Source organism: Manis pentadactyla, chromosome 16 (genome assembly GCF_030020395.1).
Source record: "Manis pentadactyla isolate mManPen7 chromosome 16, mManPen7.hap1, whole genome shotgun sequence".
Classification (NCBI taxonomy): Eukaryota; Metazoa; Chordata; class Mammalia; order Pholidota; family Manidae; genus Manis; species Manis pentadactyla.
In genome coordinates this window covers 42775678-42792698 of record NC_080034.1, presented here as the reverse complement: position 1 = coordinate 42792698, position 17021 = coordinate 42775678, and the positions used below count along the sequence as shown (strand labels likewise).

At 41.8% G+C, this 17021-nt stretch overlaps 1 protein-coding gene across 2 annotated transcripts; it reads right to left on the bottom strand.

Annotated features, from left to right (window-relative positions):
• Positions 1 to 424: 424 nt before the first annotated feature.
• Positions 425 to 3288, bottom strand: NRM (nurim). Of its 2 annotated transcripts, none has more exons than XM_036875400.2 (4): positions 3142 to 3288; positions 2372 to 2568; positions 1592 to 1768; positions 425 to 1266 (listed from the first exon to the last, which is right to left on the bottom strand). In XM_036875400.2, exons 1-4 carry the CDS (start codon positions 3272 to 3274, stop codon positions 985 to 987), a joined length of 789 nt encoding a protein of 262 aa, XP_036731295.1. In that variant the 5' UTR covers positions 3275 to 3288; the 3' UTR covers positions 425 to 984. The 2 variants fall into 2 exon arrangements, with proteins under 2 accessions (XP_036731295.1, XP_036731294.1); XM_036875399.2 differs by having other exon boundaries at positions 425 to 1061.
• Between the last annotated feature and the right edge of the window lie 13733 nt (positions 3289 to 17021).

Here is a 17021-nt window from a genome sequence, read left to right as displayed (position 1 = left end):
CCCTTCCCATCCTGCCGCCCCTCCCCACGCTTTTGCCTTCCCGGGACGGCCTTTGTTACTGTGGGGTCCAGGCCGCCGCCAGGCTGTGGAGAACCCGTGTGGAGCGGGGCGACAGGAGAGGCGCTCGGAAGCCATGGATTTGGAAGCTCGCTTCCGTACCAGAACCGTTGCCCCACTCTTTTTAAGTGCAACCTGTCTTCCATGGGTCCCTGGTCTGCAGCCGGGAAATTGGGAGATTTGGAGGAAGGGAGACTGGGCTGCTCTGGGAAAGTGGGGGTAGGTCCACGGGGAGTGGCCGCCGCCCAGCGGTCGCCAGAGGGCGCGGTGGCTGCCCAGACTCGAGTTCGGCTCGCCCAGGCTCCAACTTGCCTTCCGTTCCAAAGTCAACCCTGCAATTTGGGAAAACACCGACAGACTACATGCCTTTTGTTTAAAAATTTGGCTGAATTTTATTATGCTGCAGCACGTGTTCCTTCCAACAGGTGGGAACCAGGGAACCCTTAGACACCCGAATTCAGAGTGAGAGGATCCTCTCAACGAAGTTGCAGGACCAAGCCCGGGGGCTGGGCCTAAGGAGGTCCCTGGGCCTAAGGAGGTGCAGCGGGGGCAGGGGAGTGGGGGTTAGATCCCTGAGGCTCAGAGGGAAGTAACAGTGCCAGGGAGTGGTCTGGCTAGACCCATGTCCCTATGAGGAGGTTGTTAGGTGGGAGGTGGTGGGGAGGGGGTCAAGCCTTAAACTATAAGGAGGCAGATAAATTCGCCACCCCTCTTCCTGGCTGGTGAGAAATAGACCTTGGAGTCCAGTAGCTGAAACTCAGAATGTAGGATGTGGAGCTGGACCCTGGAAGTGGTGGCTCAATCAGGGGAAGGGATAGCCCCTTCAGCTTTAGAATTGGGCCTCTGGTCTGAAGCTGCCAGGGTCTGGAAGTTAACTGATTGGGATGTTGAGGGAGAAGTATGGGGTTTGGAACCAGGGTTTGCTCCTCACTCTGCCTCCCCATCCTGGGGCCGAGAAAGCAGACGAAGTTTTCTTTGCAGCTGGGCCCGGAGGTAGCGGAGGTCTTGCTGGTCAAGCCCATGAGCCAAGCCCAGGTAGAGGGTAAGGAGGAGAGCAAGGAGGAGGCGGTCAGTGCCCAGGGTAGGCACCACCCATAGCACTGTCAGCAGCTCCACACACACTGGGTGGCGCAGGTGAGAGAAGAGTCTCAGAGCCCGAGGAGACTTCAGGGCCAGAGGCTCCCCCAGCCCCAGCACATGATAGTACACCTAGAAGGGAGAACAGCTTAGCAGTGGAGTCAGTCCCTTTTCACAATTTAGCCACCCTTTTCCTCCCTTCCAGGAAAGTTTCTTCTATAACTCAGGCCCTTGTGAGATATGGCTCCTGACCTTCATCTCTGGTCCTTCTCCAGAGGCCAGGAAGCCCATGGTTTCTAGCCTTTGAGGAAGGGCTGAAGGAAGACTCTTACAAGAGAGGGAGGGAAGTAAGGGAGTCAAAAGCAAGGAAGGTGAAGACCATGGGGGGAGGTGGAGGGAAATCCATGGAAGGGAAAGCAGTGTTCTGGAAAGCATCAGGTGAGGATCTGGGACTCACCTGTTTGAGGCCCATGAGCTCGGCATAGTCAAAGACGAGAAGAATGCTGAAGATGAGGAGCCAGGAAATGACATGGAGCACAAAGCAGAGGAGTGGCACCCAGGTGGCCCATGGCTCTGCCTGAGCTGCCCACAACACAGGGCCTCTGGATATGGGCTCCCAGGACCGCATCACCAGCTGGGGGAAAGATGAGGGGCTGGGTATCCTGGCCCACCCTTGGGAGACCTAGACCCTGAGGCTGCTGACGCCAGGCTGGCCTGTGGCTCTCCCTACCTCTACGACAAGCATCGTTAAATATTCACCATGTGGAGGGTGCTGGGTGGGGGCCCAAGGATGTAAGGATGACCTGTGTCTACCCTGAAGACTTACAGAACAGAAGGGGTGGCCACCTAGGTACACAAAGTGGCCTATGCCAAGCACCCACTGAGAAAGACTGATGAGTGTGAATTGGGAATCCTTTTCTGAGACCTAGGCAAGTGGTTCTGAGGAAAGGGTAGGACTGAAGAGCAAACGAGGGGATCTCAAGCAGGACAACATGAACAAAGTTGCAAAGGTAACAATGCACACTTCATATATCATGCCTGGGGAATGTATGCCCTTCTTGATAAAAAGTAGGGTATGTGCTGTAAAAGAATGGAAGCTGAACTTCAAGTCCTGAACATCCTCAGTTATCCTAAACCCACTTTTTTCCCAAGATGCCTAAGATCTTTGCCCTTCCGATCTAAGGCATCCTTCCCACAGACTGTTTCCCTTGGGAACTCAGCTGCCAAGGCCTCATACCTGCAAGGCCAGGGCAGTACATGCCACATACAGTGACCGCTGAAGGACCCCAAAGTACCGGGACATCCATGCCTTCACTGTCTCAGTTGCCATGAGGCTGTGCTGCCCTACAAATAATAGCAGGAGCCCTAGATCCCAAGCCAGGGGGACAAGGATACTTTGGTCCTGTAGGGCAGCCAGCCATCCCTGGTGGGCATCTAGGGGGAGGGGAAGAGAGGGACAAAAGATAAAGAAGATGGTAGGGAACTTTCACTTATCCTCATCTCCTGGGGCCCCAGGACACCCTTAATGCTTTCAATAGCCTTAATGCTTCCTCTCAAGGTTTGCCCACCTCACTTTTCCATTCCCTGTTTCTTCCCTTTACCCCAGGCCTCCTCCAGAGCTGGGGAAGAGGATTCATGTTGGGTAGTCACAAAAGGCATGGATGGAGAGGCCACCAGTTGGATTGTCCCTCTTTTATTTCGGTTGGCTAAATTTGCTCCATCTTTTGAACTCTCCTCCGGTCTTCTCCACAAAGCACTTTCCTTCGAATACTCTGTTTTATCGCTCTTTCTCTCCTACTCCGTCCTCACACTCTCACCCTTCCGAACCGCTAACCCCTGAGTTCCTAATTTAGCCCTGTAGTCTCTCTGCAGCTTCTCGGCGGCTTTCAAGGTTCTCGTTCCCACTCCCGTACTCCCGCTGTCATTTGTCCCCAGGCCCCGCCTCGCTCTGTCCACTCGGGCTCCACCTCCCTACCCCAGAGCTCATCCTACATCCCTCCCGCTCACCCGGACCAGCAGACTCCGGGATCCCTCCAAGAAGTGGCCGAAGGGAAGTAAAGCGCACGAACTCCACCCCGGTGCCAAAGGCCAGGATGAAAGAGGCGAGGGCAGCGGAGACCAGGAGCAGTGCGGGGGCCATGGCGACAAGCAGAGGGTGGAGAAAGGGGAGGGTTTGGGATTCCCGCGGCCGCAGGCCCCGCCTCTGGCCCCGCCCATGGCCGGACTCCAGTCCAGGAGGGCTGGGCTCCTGTGCGCCGCCACCCGGGCTTCCGGGTGGCCGCGCGCCTCTGTCTCTCAACCCGCAGCAGGGCTGGCATCTGGTGCCTTCCCCAGCCAGCTACCTCCGGCGTCACAGGGGGAAATGTTAGAATCCAAGTGAGAGGTGAAAAGGGCAGCGGCTGTGCGGCCACTCGAATGGCTTGAGTTGCTTCTTGTTTTTCCAATATAAAATGAAGGCAGTATGTTAAAAATTTGTGATAGATAACTTTATTACAGTTGTAAACTTTGTACTAGGTTAATTTTATCCAAGCCTGTGGTAATTAACTACCTATGACTTTACTCTGCAACCTCATTAGTTTGACTCCACTTACTAGTTAGGAAGCATTAAGACCTTTTGTCTGAACATATTTTTCGTACAGATCTGTTTGTAACACCTAGAGACTAACATATTTTAAAAAGCAAGGTGAAAATAAGGTTTTCTCTATCAGAATTAAAGATCATGGATCTAAGGACCTTGTCACAGTAGCTATGACCGTGGTAAGGACCTTAAACATCATTAAACTAATTTCCCTTAACTTACAGAAGGAAGAAAAATAAGCTCAAAGAGACAAAGAATATTCCCAAAATGAGAACTGAGGAGCTACTAGTCCTGTGGTCTCAGGGATGAAAAAATTGCCAAGCAGCACCCCGTAGGCTCTACATTCCTTCTCCTCCCTCCCAGAGGCTTACTACTCCCACCCTCCTCTGAATCAAAGCTATTGTACACTGTACCAGATCAGATATCTGATGTCCTCCCTCCAGATCCTGATTCCTGCTTCAGGAAGTTGTCCTGAATGCACTACATCAAAATCACCGCTCTCACAGAGGGAATCCTCTCTATATAACAGCTCCCTCCTCTCAACCTCTCAGGTGTAGAGGTGGCCACAACAGCTGTGGGTACTGGGGGACTGCAATATTCTTTGTGGCTTCTTTACACTCTTCCTTCTTTGTAATTTTACATTACATTGTCCCCAAATTATCCTAATTTGTGCAATGGTTTCCAGCTAGGACCCTGATTACACACACAAGCTGTGGGATTCATTGGAAGTTTAAGAAAAGATCTCTATTCCCTATAAGTTTAAACTGAGGCACTTAAATGGTACCAATCATGAGAAGGGAGTGCATGTTGAGTGCCAAATGGGACTAGAGAGACAGTGAGCACTATAAGGAATTCTGTGGACCTGAAAGACATGGAATGTCATACAGCACAAAGTTTCAAGTTGTGTAAGGGGATTAATATTTATTTGGGTCCTACTATGTGCCATACCCAACAATGGCTCTGCTTAAAATAAATAATGAGATTAGGTATGTTTAAAAGTCAGTACAGTGTTTGGTAAAACTCATGCTCTTTCCACTACACAAAAGTATTCCAAACTTAAGTATAACTTACTTGCAGAAGAGTACACAAAACCAATCAACCATCTCTTTTATTGAAGTTCACATAAAATTAACTATTTTAAAGAAAGCAACCCAGTGGCATTTAGTTTTTCATAATGTGTGCAACCACCACCTCTGTCTGGTTCCAAAGCATTTTCATCACCCCAAAATAAAACTCTGTACCCATTAAACAGTCGATCCCTGTTTTCCTGTTCTTCCAGCCCCAGGCAATCACCAATCTGTCTTTATAGAGTCATCTATTCTGGGTGTTTCATATAAGTGGAAACATCCAATGTGACCTTTAATGTCTAGTTTCTTTCACTTAGCATAATGCTTTTGAGACTTATCCTCAAAATCCTGTACCATAAGTGTGTACTTTATTGCCTTTTATGACTGAATAGTATTCCACTGTAAGGATATACCACTTTTATCCATTCATCCACTGATGAACACTTGTTTTGATCTTTTGGCTCTTAAGAAGTGTTGATATGGATGTGGATAGGAGGGGATTAAAGTTGGTGGCATGAGAGGTGAGAGAGAGGCCTCCTCCTAAAACCATATATAATACAAAAATATAATTAATACAACCAATCCTGAAAGAGCAACAGGAAAGAAGGCTGCACCAGACTGCATACACCTGGAGAAAACAATAGACATCATGCAACAGGGTAATTACGTACCAAAGCCATGACTCGGTGAGGCCCAAGCCCTTCCTCCACCCCACTACACTGGCAGAAGGAAAGAAAATGGAGCAGTAAGGGAGTGGAGGCCTGGGACTGCTGAACAACTAGCTCTGGAGATTTGCCCTGGGAGCACAAACCTACATTGCATGGTGCTGTGGTGATTACACGTGTTGGAAAGCTAAGACAGGCAGAATAAAAGGAGAGACTGAGATTCCAGCCACTTCTGGAAAACAGGGATCCATATTCAGCTGCTCTGGAACAAAAGAAAGGAGGGCAGTCTGAGAGACTTTCTAACAGTAAAAGTACTGCTAAAGGGGCAAGTATTGCACAGAGCTTACTGCTAAGGACAAAGGACAGGTAGAAAAAATTGTTCAGGTGCACTCTGCCCAGCAGGTTGGGAACTTTCACGATCTTCAGTTACTCCAGCCCCCTGGCTAGCTAAAAGGCTCCAAGGCCACCCTCCATGATACGCAGCTTGCTGCGTCTTCCTCCCAGCCAGCCCGCACCTGACTCACAATCAGCAAACTCTGCCCTGGCATCAGCCAGCCAGAGGAAAGCCCTGCCTACAGCAGCTACAAACGTAAAGCACAGAGGCTTATACCTGTGTGCTTGGCTCGCTGGTTCTGGCAGTGCAGACAGACATAGCAGCCGGGAAGGAGAAAACAGCTCTTTCCTCCCCCCAGGCAGGAACACCGCTCCCCTGAGACCCCCGACATTGCTCCAGGGACTGAGCAGCTCCAGTGAGTAGAGCTTCTGGGCACTAGAGGGCACCACATACAAATATGAAATGTCAGAGGAACCTGGTTCAACGCAAAATCATACATACACCAGAGAAAGAGTCAAGTGAAACTGATCTCATGAATCTTCCTGAAACAGATTTCAAAATAAAAATCATAAACATGCTCACAGAGGTACAGAAAAATATTCAAGAACTCAGGAATGAATTCTGGTCGGAGATCCAATCATTATAGAACACAGTATCAGAAGTGAAACATACAATGGAAGATTTCAAAAGCAGATTAGATATGGTGGAGGAGATGATAAATGAAATAGAAATTAGAGAAGAGGAATACAAAGAAGCTGAGGCACAGAGAAAAAAGGATCTCTAAGAATGAAAGAATACTGAGAGAACTGTGTGACCAATCCAAATGGAACAATATTCGCATTATAGGACTACCAGAAAAAGAAGAGAAAAAGGGATAGAAAGAGTCTTTGAGGAAGTAATTGCTGAAAACTTCCACAATCTGGGGAAGGAGATAGTCTCTCAGGCCATGGAGGTGCACAGATCTCCCAACACAAGGGACCCAAGGAGGACAACACCAAGACATATAATCATTACAATGGCAAAGATCAAGGATAAGGTCAGACTATTAAAAGCAGCCAGAGAGAGAAATAAGATCACATACAAAGAAAAGCCCATCAGGCTATCATCAGACTTCTCAGCAGAAACCTTACAGGCCAGAAGGGAGCGGCATGATATATTTAATGCAATGAAGCAGAAGGGCCTCAAACCAAGAATACTTTATCTGGCAAGATTATCATTTAAATTTGAAGGAGGGATTAAACAATTTACAGATCAGCAAAAGCTGAGAGAATTTAGCTCCCACGAACCATCTCTACAGTGTATATTGGAGGGACTGCTCTAGATGGAAGTGTTCTTAAGGTTTAATAGCTGTCACCAGAGGTAATAAAACCACAGTATAGAAAGTAGAAGTTAACTACTAAGCAAATGCAAAATTAAATCAACCACCCCAAAGTCAGCCAAGGGATAGACAAAGAGTACAGAATATGATACCTAATGTATAAAGACTGGAAGAGAAGAAAAAGGAGGAGGAAAAAAGAACCTTTAGATTGTGTTTGTAATAGCATACTAAGTGAATTAAGTTAGACTCTTAGATTGCAAGGAAGTTAACCTTGAACCTTTGCTAACCATGAATCTAAAGCCTGCAATGTCAATAAGTACATACCTATCGATAATTACCCTAAATGTAAATGGTCTGGATGCACCAATCCAAAGATACAGAGTCACTGAATGTATAAAAAAAGAAGATCCAACTATATGCTGCCTACAAAAGACTCATTGAAGGGATGCAAAAAGATATTTCATGCAACTAATAGGGAGAAAGAAGCAGCAGTTGCAGTATTTGTATCAGACAAAATAGACTTCAAAGAAAGTCACAAGAGACAAAGGACATTACATAATGATAAAGGGGTCAATCCAACAAGAAGATGTAACCATTATGAATATCTATGCACCAACAGAGAGCACCTACATATTTGAAACAAATACTAACAGAATTAAAAAGGGAATAGAATGCAATGCATTCATTCTAGGAGACTTCAACACTCCACTAACTCCAAAGGACAGATTAACCAGACAGAAAATAAGTAAGGAGGCAGAGGCATGGAACAACACATTAGACCAGATGGACCTAACGGACATCTACAGAACTCTACACCCAAAAGCAGCAGGATATACATTCTTCTCAAGTGCACATGGAACACTTTCAAGAATAGATCACATACTAGGCCACAAAAAGAGCCTTGGTAAATTCAAAATGAATGAAATTGAACCAACCTGTTTCTCAGACCACAAAGGTATGAAACTAGAAATAAATTATGCAAAGAAAATGAAAAATCCCACAAGCACATGGAGGCTTCAAAACATGCCCCTAAATAACCAATGGATCAATGACCAAAAACAGAAATCAAGCAATATATGGAGACAAATGACAACAACAATTCAACACCACAAAATCTGTTGGACACAGCGAAGGAGGTGCTAAGAGGGAGGTATATTGCAATACAGGCCTACCTTAGGAAAGAACAATCCCATATGAAGAGTTTAAACTCACAATTAATGAAACTAGAAACAGAACTCACAATTATTGAAACTAGAAAAACAACAAATGAGGCCTAAAGTCAGTAGAAGGAGGGACATAATAAAGATCAGAGCAGAAATAAATAAAATTCAGAAGAATAAAACAATAGAAAGAATCAATCAAAGCAAGAGCTGGTTCTTCAAGAATATAAGCAAAATAGATAAACTCCTAGCAAGACTGATACAAATACTTCAACTCCTGCTTCTTTCTCCCTATTAGTTGCATGAAGTATCAAGAAAGAAAGAGAACCTACACACATAAAGAGAATCAGAAATGAGAAAGGAAAAATCACTATGGACACTACAGAAATACAAGGAATTCTGAGAGACTACAGTGAAAAAGTCGTATATGCTAACAAACTGGATAACCTAGATGAAATTGACAACTTTCTAGAAAAATACAACCTTCCAAGGCTGACCCAGAAAGAAACCGAAAATCTGAACAGACCAATTACCAGCAACGAAATTGAACTGGTAATCAAAAAACTACCTAAGAACAAAACCCCTTGATGAGATGGCTTCACCACTGACTTTCATCAAACATGTAGCGAAGACCTAATACCCATCCTCCTTAAAGTTTTCCAAAAAGTAGAAGAAGAGGGAATACTTACACAAACTCATTCTATGAGGCCAGCATCACTCTAATATCAAAACCAAGCAAAGACACCACAAAAAAAGAAAATTACAGATCAATATCCCTGATAAACATAGATGTAAAAATACTCTACAAAATATTAGCAAACCAAATTAAAAAATACATCAAAAAGTTAATCCACCACGATCGAGTAGGATTTATTCCAGGGTTGCAAGGATGGTACAACATTAGAAATATATCAACATCATCCACCACATCAACAAAAAGGACAATAACCACATGATCATCTCTATTGTTGCTGAAAAAGCTTTTGACAAAATTAAACATCCATTCATGATAAAAACTCTCAAAAGAAATGGGTATAGAGGGCAAGTACCTCAGCATAATAAAGGCCATATATGACAAACCCACAGCCAACATCATACTTAACATCGAGAAGCTGAAAGCCTTTCCTTTAAGATCGGGAACATGACAAGGATGCCCACTCTCTCCACTTTTATTCAACATAGTTCTGGAGGTCCTAGCCACAGCAATCAGACAACACAAGGAAATAAAAGGCATCCAGATTGGTAAAGAAGAGTTAAACGGTCACTGTTTGCAGATGACATGATATTGTACATAAAAAACCCTAAAGAATCCATCCCAAACTACTAGATCTAATATATGAATTCAGAAAAGTTGCAGGATACAAAATTAATACACAGAAATCTGTTGCATTCCTATATACTAACGATGAACTAGCAGAAAGAGAAATCAGAAAAACAATTCTATTCACAATTGCATCAAAAAGAATACCTAGAAATAAACCTAACCAAGGAAGTGAAAGACCTATATCCTGAAAAGTACAAGACACTCATGAGAGAAATTAAAGAAGATACCAACAAATGGAAATACATCCCATGCTCATGGATAGGAAGAATTAATGTCAAAATGGCCATCCTACCTAAAGCAATCTACAGATTCAATTTAATCCCTATCAAAATACCAATGGCAATCTTCAACAAACTAGAACAAATAGTTCTCAAATTAATATGGAACCACAAAAGACCCCGAATAGCCAAAGAAACCTGAGGAGGAAGAAGAAGCTGGGGGGATTATGATCCCCAACTTCAAGCTCTACTACAAAGCCACAGCAATCAAGACAATTTGGTACTGGCACAAGAACACAACAACAGACTAATGGAACTGACTAGACAGCCCAGATATAAAGGCAACCATTTATGGTCAATTAATATATGATAAAGGAGCCATGGACATACAATGGGGAAATGACAGCCTATTCAACAACTGGTGTTAGCAAAACTGGACAGCTACATGCAAGAGAATGAAACTGGATTATTGTCTAACTCCATACACAAACGTAAACTTGAAATGGATCAAAGACCTGAATGTAAGTCATGAAACCATAAAACTCTTAGAAGAAAACATAGGCAAACATCCTAAATATAAACATGAGCAACTTTTCCTGAATGGATGTCTTCTAGCAAGGGAAACAAAAGCCAAAATGAACACATGGGACTACATCAAACTAAAAAGCTTCTGTATGGCAAAGGACACCATCAACAGAACAAAAAGGTATCTTACAGAATGGGAGAATATATTGGTAAATGACATATTGGACAAGGGATTAATATCCAAAATATATAAAGAACTCACATTCCTCAACACCCAAAAAACAAATAACCCGATTAAAAAGTGGGCAGAGTATATGAAGAGACAATTTTCCAAAGAAGAAATTCAGATGGCCAACACACACATGAAAAGATGCCCCACATCACTAATCATCAGGGAAATGCAAATGAAAACCACAATGAGGTATCACCTCACACCAATTAGGATGGCCAGCATTGAAAAGACTAAGAAGAACAAATGATGGTGAGGATATGGAGAAAGGGGAACCCTCCTATATTGCTGGTGGGAATGTAAGCTAGTTCACCATTGTGGAAAGCAATATGGAAGGTCCTCAAAAAACTCAAAATAGAAAGACCATTTGACCTGGGAATCCCACTCCTTGGAATTTACCCAAAGAATACAACTTCTCAGATTTGTTTATTACTACACTATTTACAATAGACAAGATACGAAAGCAACCTAAGTGTCTATCAGTAGATGAATGAATAATGAAGAGGTGGTACATATACACAATGAAATGTTATTCAGCCATAAGAAAGAAACAAATCCTACCATTTACAACAACATGGATGGAGCTGGAGGATATTATGCTCAGTGAAATAAGAAGTCAGGAGGAGAAAGACAAGTGCCAAATGATTTCCCTCATTTGTGGAGTATAACGATGAAGCAAAACTGAAGGAACAAAATAGCAGCAGACTCAGAGACTCCAAGAAGTGACTAGTGGTTACCAAAGGAAAGGGGTGGGGCAGGGCAGATGGGTTGGGAGGGAGAACGGGATTGTGGGATATTATATTTAGTACACATGGTGTGTGTGGGGTCACGGGGAAGACAGTGTAGCACAGAGAAGACAAATAGTGAATCTGTGGCATCTTACTACACTGATGGACAGTGACTGCAATGGGTATGGGTGGGGACTTGATAACATGGGTAAATGTAATCACGTTGTTTTTCATACAAAACCTTCAGAAGACTATCAATAATACCTTAATAAAGAAAAAAAGAAGTGTTGATATGAACATTTGTGTACAAGTATTTGTTTGGACATCTGTTTTTTTTCTTCTGGTAAAATTATTGTATTCCTTAATTGAAAAAGAAAATTTCAGAAAAAATATTTATGAAAGTGAAAAGTCAAAATATATGAAAGTTAGTACACAGTAAAATAAAATCTATACACAACACAGAGGATGTGTTTGGGATGAACAACCCTGCAGTCACTCAAAATTTCAGTCCCCTATCAGGATGAAAGAAAAATATTGCATGAGCACAGATTCAGAGAACATATTACTAATTTACCCTTCCTGACAAAATAATCACAACAGGACTCTGATTGAACAAACAGATTAAACACAACAGAGATCTCTGTAGGAGAGCATTGCATATGCACAGTTAACCCTAAAAATAATGTGACTGTGAAGAACCGTTTTCAATATAAACGCTAAGTAAGTATTGAAGTGGACAACATTGTATTTGGGGAAATGCAATGATTAACTGGATCACAACACATTTATAGTATAATCTACTGCTTTGGATGAATGTCAGTGAGAGTGGGAGGTGAGTAGTAGTAGGCAGAAATACACCATTCTTGAGAACTCATCTTTGGGTTAAGGAAGCAGTAAAGGAGCAGAACACATTGCTGAAAAGAAAAAGGTATCTTGGTAACATTTCCATTAGTGTGCAAAACTTGCTTTAGCATTTTTTCTAGGGCAGTTCTGCTGGCAACAAATTCTATCAGTTTTTGTTTACCTGAAAAATAACTTCAATTCACCTTTATTTATTTTAACTTTTTATTTTTTATTATTTATTTTGGTATCATTAACCTACAATTACATGAGGAACATTATGTTTACTAGACTTCCCCCTTCAACAAGTCCCCCCCACATACCCCATTAGTCACTGTCCATCAACGTAGTAAGATGCTGTGGGATCACTACTTGTCTTCTCTGTGTTGCACAGCCCCCCCTGTGCCCCCCCATTATACATTCTAATTGTAAGGCACCCTTTCTTCCCCCCCTTCTCCCTCCCTTCCCACCCATCCTCCCCAGTCCCTTTCCCTTTGGTAACTGTTAGTCCATTCTTGGGTTCTGTGATTCTGTTCCTGTTTTGTTCCTCCAGTTTTTATTTTGTTCTTATATTCCACATATGAGTGAAATCATTTGGTATTTGTCTTTCTCCACCTGGCTTATTTCACTGAACATAATACCCTCTAGCTCCATCCATGTTGTTGCAAATGGTAGGATTTGTTTTCTTCTTATGGCTGAATAATATTCCATTGTGTATATGTACCACATCTTCTTTATCCATTCATCTACTGATGGACACTTAGGTTGCTTCCATTTCTTGGCTATTGTAAATAGTGCTGCGATAAACATAGGGGTGCATATGTCTTTTTGAAACTGGGATCCTGCACTCTTAGGGTAAATTCCTAGGAGTGGAATTCCTGGGTCAAATGGTATGTCTATTTTGAACATTTTGAGGAACCTCCATATTGCTTTCCACAATGGTTGAACTAATTTACATTCCCACCAGCAGTGCAGGAGGGTTCCCCTTTCCCCCAAACCTCGTCAACATTTGTTGTTTGTCTTTTCGATGGTGGCCATCCTTACTGGTGTGAGGTGATATCTCATTGTGGTTTTAATTTGCATTTCTCTGACGACTAGCGAAGTAGAGCATCTTTTCATGTGTCTATTGGCCATCTGAATTTCTTCTTTGGAGAACTGTCTGTTCAGCACCTCTCCCCATTTTTTTTTTGAGAGGGCATCTCTCATATTTATTGATCAAATGATTGTTAACAACAATAAAATTCTGTATAGGGGACTCAATGCACAGTCATTAATCAACCCAAAGCCTATATCTCAACAGTCTCCAATCTTCTGAAGCATAACAAACAAGTTCTTACATGGTGAACAAGGTCTTACATAGTGAATAAGTTCTTACATGGTGAACACTGCAAGGGCAATCATATCACAGAAACTTTCGGTTTTGATCACACATCATGAACTATAAACAATCAAGTCAGATATGATTATTCGTTTGATTTTTATACTTGATTTATATGTGAATCCCACATTTCTCCCTTATTATTATTATTATTATTATTAAAATGCTGAAGTGATAGGTAGATGCAAGATAAAGGTAGAAAACATAATTTAGTGCTGTAAGAGGGCAAATGTAGATGATAAATTCTGTGCCTATAGACTAAGTATTAATCCAAGCTAGACAAGGGCAACAAAACATCCACAGATGCAGAAGTCTCAAAACGGGGCGGGGGGTGAGGTTCTAAGCCTCCCCTCTGTTGGTCCCCAATTTCTCTCCTGATGGCCCCCCTGCGACTATGCCTGTCTTAGGTTGTTCCTCCCTTGTCGTCTCCCCATTTTTTAATTGGATTATTTGCTTTTTGTTTGTTCAGGTGTGTGAGCCCTCTATATATTTTGGATGTTAACCCTTTATCGGATCTATCATTTATGAATATATTCTCCCATACTGTAGGATGCCTTTTTGTTCTATTGATGGTGTCCTTAGCTGTACAGAAGCTTTTCAGCTTGATATAGTCCCACTTGTTCATTTTTTTGCTTTCGTTTCTCTTGCCCGGGGAGATATGTTCATGAAGAAGTCACTCATGTTTATGTCCAAGAGATTTTTGCCTAGGTTTTTTCCTAAGAGTTTTATGGTTTCATGGCTTACATTCAGGTATGTGATCCACTTTGAATTTACTTTTGTGTATGGGGTTAGACAATGATCCAGTTACATTCTCTTACATGTAGCTGTCCAGTTTTGCCAATCCCGGCTGTTGAAGAGGCTGTCATTTCCCCATCGTATGCTCATGGCTCGTTTATCGTATATTAATTGACCTATATGTTTGGGTTAATGTCTGGAGTCTCTATTCTGTTCCACTGGTCTGTGGGTCTGTTCTTCTGCCAGTACCAAATTGGCCTGATTATTGTAGCTTTACAGTAGAGCTTGAAGTTGGGGAGTGAGATCCTTCCCACTTTATTCTTCCTTCTCAGGATTGCTTTGGCTATTCAGGGTCTTTGGTGGTTCCATATGAATTTTAGAACTATTTGTTCCAGTTCATTAAAGAATGTTGGTAACTTGATAGGGATTGCATTAAATATATATATTGCTCTGGGCAGGGTGGCCATTTTGACAATATTAATTCTTCCTATCCAAGAGCATATGATGAGTTTCCATTTGTTAATGTGCTCTTTAATTTCTCTTAAGAATGTCTTGTAATTTTCAGGGTATAGGTCTTTCACTTCCTTGGTTAGGTTTATTCCTAGGTATTTTTTTTTATGCAATTGTGAATGGAATTGTTTTCCTGGTTTCACTTTCTATTAGTTCATTGTTAGTGTACAGGAAAACCTCAAATTTCTGTGTATTAATTTTTTATCCTGCAACTTTGCTGTATTCCGCTATCAGTTCTAGTAGTCTTGGAGTGGAGTCTTTAGGGTTTTTTATGTACAATATCATGTCATCTGCAAATAGTGACAGTTTGACTTCTTAACCAATCTGAATTCCTTGTGTTTCTTTGTTTTGTCTAATTGCCATGGCTAGGACCTCCAGTACTATGTTAAATAACAGTGGGGAGAGTGGGCATCCCTGTCTTGTTCCCGATCTCAGAGGAAAAGCTTTCAGCTTCTTGCTGTTCAGTATGATGTTAGCTGTGGGTTTATTATATATGGCCTTTATTATGTTGAGGTACTTGCCCTCTATGCCCATTTTGTTGAGAGTTTTTATCATGAATGGATGCTGCATTTTGTTGAATGCTTTTTCAGCATCTATGGAGATGATTATGTAATTTTTGTGCTTCTTTTTGTTTATGTGGTGGATGATGTTGATGGATTTTCGAATGTTGTACCATCCTTGCAACTCTGAGATGATTCCCACTTGATCATGGTGTATGATCCTCTTGATGTACTTTTGAATGTGGTTTGCTAATATTTTGTTGAGTATTCTTGCATCTATGTTCATCAGGGATATTGGTCTGTAATTTTCTTTTTTGGTGGGGTCTTTGCCTGGTATTGGTATTAGGGTGATGCTGGTTTCATAGAATGAGTCTGGAAGTATTCCCTCTTCTTCTATTTTTTGGAAAACTTTAAGGAGAATGGGTATTATGTCTTCTCTGTATGTCTGATAAATTTCCGAGGTAAATACATCTGGTCTGGGGGTTTTGTTCTTGGGTAGTTTTTTGATTACTGCTTCAATTTCTTTGCTGGTAATTGGTTTGTTTAGATTTCTTCCTTGATCAGTCTTGGAAGGTTGTATTTTTCTGTGAAGTTGTCCATTTCTTCTAGGTTTTCCAGCTTGTTAGCATATAGTTTTTTGTAGTATTCTCTAATAATTCCTTGTATTTCTGTGGGCTCCGTTGTGATTTTTCCTTTCTCATTTCTGATTCTGTTGATGTGTGTAGATTCTCTTTTTCTTTTTATAAGTCTGGCTCAAGGCTTATCTATTTTCTTTATTTTCTCAAAGAACGAGCTCTTGTTTTTATTGATTTTTTCTATTGTTTTATTCTTCTTAATTTTATTTATTTCTTCTCTGATCCTTATTATGTCCCTCCTGCTGACTTTAGGCCTCATTTGTTCTTCTTTTTCCAATTTTGATAATTGTGACTTTAGACTATTCATTTCGGATTTGTTCTTCCTTCTTTAAATATGCCTGGATTGCTATATACTTTCCTCTTAAGATCGCTTTCACTGTGTCCCACAGAAGTTGGGGCTTTGTGTTGTTGTTGTCATTTGTTTCCATATTTTGCTTGATCTCTATTTTAATTTGGTCTTTGATCCATTGATTATTTAGGAGCATGTTGTTAAGCCTCCATGTGTTTGTGAGCCTTTTTACTTTCTTTGTACAATTTATTTCTGGTTTTATGCCTTTGTGGTCTGAGAAGTTGGTTGGTAGAACTTTAATCTTTTTGAATTTACTGAGGCTCTTTTTGTGGCCTACTATGTGGTGTACTTTGGAGAATGTTCCATGAGCACTTGAGAAAAATGTGTATCCTGCTGCTTTTGGGTTTAGAGTTGTATAGATGTCTATTAGGTCCATCTGTTCTAGTGTGTTGTTCAGTGCCTCTGTGTCCTTACTTATTTTGTCTGGTGGATCTGTCCTTTGGAGTGAGTGGTGTGTTGAAGTCTCCTAAAATAAATGCATTGCATTCAATTTCCTCCTTAATTTTGTTAGTATTTTTTCACATATGTTGGTGCTCCTCTATTGGTTGCATATGTATTTATAATGGTTATATCCTCTTGTTGGATTGACCTCTTTATCATTATATAATGCCCTTCTTTATCTCTCGTTACTTTCTTTGTTTTGAAGTCTATTTTGTCTGATACTAGTACTGCAACACCTGCTTTTTTCTCCTTGTTGTTTGCATGAAATATCTTTTTCCATCCCTTGACTTTTAGTCCGTGCATGTCTTTGGGTTTGAGGTGAGTCTCTTGTAAGCAGCATATAGATGTGTCTT